The sequence below is a fragment of the Vombatus ursinus genome, unplaced genomic scaffold, assembly GCF_900497805.2.
Source record: "Vombatus ursinus unplaced genomic scaffold, bare-nosed wombat genome assembly UNPS02014787.1, whole genome shotgun sequence".
In the NCBI taxonomy this organism is placed as follows: Eukaryota; Metazoa; Chordata; class Mammalia; order Diprotodontia; family Vombatidae; genus Vombatus; species Vombatus ursinus.
The window spans coordinates 7,033,749-7,039,748 of record NW_020954565.1 but is presented as its reverse complement, the minus strand read 5'-3'; the positions used below and the strand labels follow the sequence as shown (position 1 = coordinate 7,039,748).

The 6,000-nt window shown below is 34.7% G+C and overlaps 1 protein-coding gene across 1 annotated transcript in view; it reads left to right on the top strand.

Annotated features, from left to right (window-relative positions):
• COL11A1 (collagen type XI alpha 1 chain) overlaps positions 1–6,000 on the top strand; it is a 289,348-nt gene that overhangs the window by 261,032 nt on the left and 22,316 nt on the right. Inside the window, exons 55-57 of the mRNA XM_027868250.1 lie at positions 716–769; positions 898–1,005; positions 1,085–1,138. Of these exons, the coding sequence (XP_027724051.1) occupies positions 716–769; positions 898–1,005; positions 1,085–1,138 (216 nt within the window). The remainder of the gene's footprint in view (positions 1–715; positions 770–897; positions 1,006–1,084; positions 1,139–6,000) is intronic.

The following is a 6,000-nucleotide window of genomic DNA, read 5'->3' as shown; positions in this document are numbered from 1 at the left end:
TATATATATATATATATATATATATATATATATATATATATATATATACACACACACACACACACACACGTATGTGTGTGTGCACATACATTATGCATATACACACATATTTTTATAATTTATTGATAGATCTCCCAGGCTTCAGAATATTTTGGGGACTTATTTTGTAACAAAATTATTTTCAAAAGTGACAAAGTTTATAGTGTAATGAAGGAAAGAGGAACAAGATGATGAATTTGTATATAATAAAACACAATCTAATCTATGACACTTAGGACTTAGAGCATTTTACTTTCATAAGGGAAATGGAAGAAATAATCTAATCAAGGATGTGAGTTGTTTCAAGAAATATTCATTGTCCTTTGAAATATACCTGAGTGGCTTTGATCATGAATCTATAACTACATCTATACGAATTTTTTTTCTTGTCTTTCTGTGAACATTTCATTCCTAATGAAGTTCTACTTTGTTCTTATCTATATTCAACTTAGTTTATATTTAATTTATTTTAATACCCTAACAACCAATTTATCTATACTGTAAAATGCTTATTTTTTCCCTCTTAGAGTTACAAATGAAATATTACTGATGGCTATAGTACATTAGAGTCCATTTAAAGTTATTTAAATGGCTAGGATTTGTTTACATTTTGTATGGATACAGAACTCATATCAAATGTAAATGTTAACATTTCTTTTATAATGTGTCCTCCTAGGGCCCTCCTGGAGCTGCTGGGTCAGAGGGAAGACAAGGAGAAAAAGGTGCCAAGGTAAAAACAAAAAAACTTAAAGGTCTATATTTGAGTAGCCTATGAACCACTCAAAGCTTACTTGGATTACAAAATCCTTTCTTTGTGATTCAGTGCTAAATATACTCATAGGTTGTATTTTCTGACAGGGAGAAGCAGGATCAGAAGGTGCCCCTGGCAAAACTGGCCCTGTTGGTCCTCAAGGACCTGCAGGGAAACCTGGTCCAGAAGGACTTAGAGGTATTCCTGGTCCCGTGGTAAGTACTCTGAATGACAAATGATACTTTAACCATATCTTTCACAATATCTGTTTGAAGTCATATCTATTTCTTATAGGGAGAACAAGGGCTTCCTGGAGCTGCAGGCCAAGATGGACCACCTGGTCCTTTAGTGAGTATCATCTTCTCTACTCATCTTTTAAAAATAGTAATTCCGCAAAGGATGCCTGCAATTCTAATAATCGCCTGCAATTTTAATTTAACTGTACAATTGATACTTAGCATTATGTTCTGGGATGTACATATCAGTTCTGATACTGTAGAAGACTCATCTTTTCATTGCCATGGATATTAGGACATCAATGAAGTAATCAAAACAACACTAACATTACTGCAAAGGATATACCAATTATTTGTTCTAGATCTCCACTCACTATTTGTGTGACTGCTCTGATCAAAAAACACAACTCTTTGTCCATCATTCCCCTAAATGTGTAATCAAGCAAAACAGATTCCTGCTTAAGCCATTTCCCTCTCACCTGGCAAAGAAAACATGCTTCGATGTGTACTCTGAGTTAATCATACTCATCAAAAGGTACTTATTTAAAAACAAAACAAAACAAAACAAAACAAAACAAAACAAAAGTTGCATCCCTGGTGTTTAGCACAGTGATTAGCATATAATAAGCATTTAAAAATTGCTTTTAGATACATTCATTTATTCAGTGCAGACACCAAATCTTCCTTGCCATAATGGACAGTCTTTATGAGTTGCCTCGTGAGGACAAAAGCACTCATGGTTTGGTGATAAACTTTCTGGAGAATCGTCTCTTAATTTAGCTATGTTGTTCCTCATATGAGAGATGCATATTCTGTCACTGGTCTGTACTCAAAGTCTTTCTGTCTTTCTAGAATCATCCAGAGTTAATGCTCTGTGGTACGGGTATGAAAAACTACCAAGTTGTCTCTATGTAATGATGTGGCAGTAATAGTACTTCAGTGGCAGTGCAGTCCTGATAAGAGGGAAAATTATGCTAAGTGATGGAATGAAGTCTTTGGAAAATAGAACACTTGATTAGAAGTGTTCTTGGTTCTTACATTCCTTGGATGAAAAGAATATCTGTTTGGAATAGTGACACAATTGGTATGGCTAGAGGCCACAATTCTTCTAAAACTCGGTGATTATGCCAAGTTTCCTGGAACTTCTTTTTAAAAAAAGTCATATTGGCCCATGCTTATGGTCATCCTATGATCAAATAGTCCTCTCCATGAGTAATGCAGATCAACAGAAAGATAAAACATCAAACTCCATTACTGAAGAAAGGAAACACTTTCGTAACAATGAATATCACTACAAATTGGTTATTTTGACTATACTCTGGCCTCTTCTTACATCCCCCAAACCCTCTTTAAATATTTAAACAGAGTATCCTATTTGATCAACCATGCTGTTTATAAATGGATAGTTATTTTATGATTGGGAGCACAGATTTACTTTATGTCAAATTACTGAAAAAAGGCAGAAACTCTGTTCTCTAAACAGATCCCTGAACTTCAGAAATGCAGTTGTTGGCCATGTAATTATATTACAGTGTAGGAACACAAATCAGAGGTAAGGTGTTCCGGCACTCATCAATTAGATTAGGAAACTTTGACTCAGAGAAGTAGAATACTCAAGGTTATACAAGCAGTAAAATAATAGAACTTGGGATTTCACCCAAGTTCTTTTGGTTCCAAATCCAATACTCTTTTTTACCTTAGCACCTTCCTATCCTCTTATATGTTAAATTTCATCTTCTTATCATAATGCCATTAGGGTTTTCTCTCTTCATACTAGTAAATTTGAGTTTTGGCCTAAAAGAATTAATAGCCGTCTGTGGTATGACTAGGATTACACCAATTAAGTTAAATAGACAGGTCTCCATTCCCTAAAAAGCTCATGACAGATAAACAGAGAATGGTATGATCAGGATTATGGAGGAAGGAATGCATAAGGCATATTGGTGAATGGTGAATAGTCTAGATAGGTTCCTTGATGGAAAGTCGTATGAGATAAGACTAGAAAAACAAAGTCAAACAAGGTTGTAGAGGCCATTCAATGTGGAAAGCTAAAGAGATTGTACTATACTTAGTGAGCAACGGGGAGCCATTGAAAACTTTTGACATGATTTTATCTGTCCTTCCTATTAAAATAGTTAATCTGGCAGTGGTGTAGAGGCATGACATAGGTGGAGACACTCATTAGGTACCAATATGTACCAGGCATGACAAAATGAGAGTCTGCACTAGATTTCTCTCAGTTTGAATAGAAAGGAGAGGATTTGATGCAAGAGATAATTGTATATATAGATTAAGAATTCACTTGTATAAATCTTAAAATCACAAGAATGGATGAGGTTGTCAAAAAAGAGTGTATAGAAAAAAAAAGAGGGTCAAGGGCAGACCCTTGGAGAAACACCAACATTTCTGGACTGATAGAAGAAAAGGAAACAATAAATGAGTCAATGAAGAAGCCAGAAAAGAAACAAAGTGAAAACCCATTGGGGAAATATCATAGAAGTGAGAATAGTTAAACTGAGGAAAGACTGTTGGATTTTTGATTCAAGTAATTATTGGTGACTTACAAAAATACAATTTTAATATAATTTTGTTGAATAAAGCCATATTACAAAGAATGGAAGAGAAGAGGATTTCTATTGATAAAGAAGTAGAAATAATGATTATACAGTAATTTTTTTCTAAGAAATTTCAGAATAAAAAAACCAATATAGTAGCAGGAACAAATGAAGAAATTCCCCCTCACTCCCTTCTTTTTGACGTGGGAACCTAATTGTGTTTATAGGCAGAAAGAATAAAAAGTTGAAGAAGAAGGAGAGCTAGACAGAGACAGGGGGAGAAATATAGAGATAAAGAGAGACAAAGAGAATGGTGCAAGATCTCAGAAAAAGTAGTAAGTGGAGGTTTAAGGATTCATTATTAGAAGGTCATCTCTTCCTCTGAGATAGAAGAGAATACTGAAAGGATAAGTAAGCATCTAAAGAATTTTTAAGCTTTTGAAGAAGGATAATGAAGGACTTCAGGTTTGATTATTGTAAGGCTAGTTTCATAAGTTTGGCTTCTGAATGTGAGACAAGATGAGGTTGGCATTAGAGTCGTGAAAAGAGTAGAAGTCACTTAACCCTGATTGCCTCACCTAAAAGCAAAAAAAAAAATGAAAAAAAAAGAAAAGAAAAGAGTAGAACTGTTTTAGAATAATCACTACAGAAAATCTGATAGCGATTGACAAAAAGATAGAGAAAGGAAACAGTAAATGTCCAAATAAGATTCAAGAGCATAAATTTTAAGTGAATCCAATTAAGCATGGTTTCCTGATTTTCTCCAGAAATGTTCAGCAATTTTGGAGTGGAACAGTGAGAAATCAGATTGTGGGAGTTATCTAAGCATGAGAACAGGCAGAATTTCAAGAGGGTGAAAAATTGGTAATAGTATGCTAGTGATAGCATCTTTGAAATAGTTCATACTATGTTCTAGATTCAATAGAGAGAGAAAAATGAAGGCAGCAAAAGACTAAACTGAAAGAATAAGTGGCTGGGAAATTGAAGTACTGGAAGTCACAATGAGGTTATTGAATAGGTTCACTAGGAATCAGGTGGGTGAGGGAGAGGAGTTTATAGTCAGGGAGAAGTTCAGACTGTTGAAGGTAGAATAGATCTTAGTAATGAAGCAGTGCAGACAATAACTTCAATGTTGGCTGACTGAAACTTAATGAGAGTGAAAATCGTTAGAGCTGACCAGGCTGAAGAACTATGAAACCGAAGTATTAAAGTCACTTCATCAATTCAGCTTGTACTTTGTCAAAGGTACAGTACACTTGAATAGGTTTTCAGTGTGGATGTTCAAGTCTAAGTGAGTCATCATTTACTGTCCATGCATTAATCATCTTGTGTGTTGTCTCTACATTCAGATTCACCAGAAAGTGGGAATAATGTTTCCTGATATTTTAAAAAGTGTATTAGAAGGGAAGCCACTTGTTGAAATTATATGAACATAGAAGGTTTGTTTCTGAATTCCTTATTTGTGGAGGGGTGGTGACAAGTACTAATTTTTCTAGACCACCTGGAATAATTAAAGTATTTTAAAACACTCATGCAGTCATATTTGGCCATATTTTTCAGTGTAAGTTTAAAAGATGTCAAATTTTGGATGGCTTCGGTTGGTAGAATAGCCAACATGAGAGAGCTGCCAGTCTGGGTACAAGATCCAATTAGAACAAATCTCTGTTTGTATATTCTTAGATTGGCAAGGGAAATCCTATTAAGTTTTGGTAATATATTGACTGCACTGAGAGGGCTTTGGCAGAAAAAAAAATGCCTGCCTAATGTCTACTGAAGTTTGCCAGAACTTTTTTCTTAATATACAGTATTTTCCAATAAGTGTTCTGACCTTTCTCAAGATGAAGTGAAGAAATCAGTCTGGAGACTTCCTTCAGCTAATACTAAAAATAAAACCAATCAGGCATGTGCACTAAACCTCTTCTGACAGAGTTCCTTTTTGTTTCTGACTCCTGGCTAAATGTATGTAAATAGTGTATCAACAGTACAATTAAAAACGGTTGTGTGCCAAGTGAAATAACAAGGATGAGATTCTAACTACATAGTCTAAATAAAGATCTCTATTGATGCAGGGGCAGTTAGGTGGCATTTATAAAGTGATTAAGTGTTAGACTTGTCATGGCTGCCATTAGTTTCAATCTAGTTGCTTTAACTGCATTCTGAATCTTAGTGAAAGGCTACTCGAAGAGATCAAGAGAATGTCCAGTAGACCTATATGCAGAGTGACCTTATTAATGTTAGACTTTTTTTCAACCAAAATAGAGTTGTGTTCTGATAGTCAAGTTTTACCATATTGAAGGAAAATGCTTTTCCACATGGTATAACTTTAGACTACAAAGTAGCAAATTGGAGTCAATCTCAACTCTTTCTTTCCTCTCCCTCATGTACAATAAGTTGCTGTGTTGATTCTATCTCCATCACA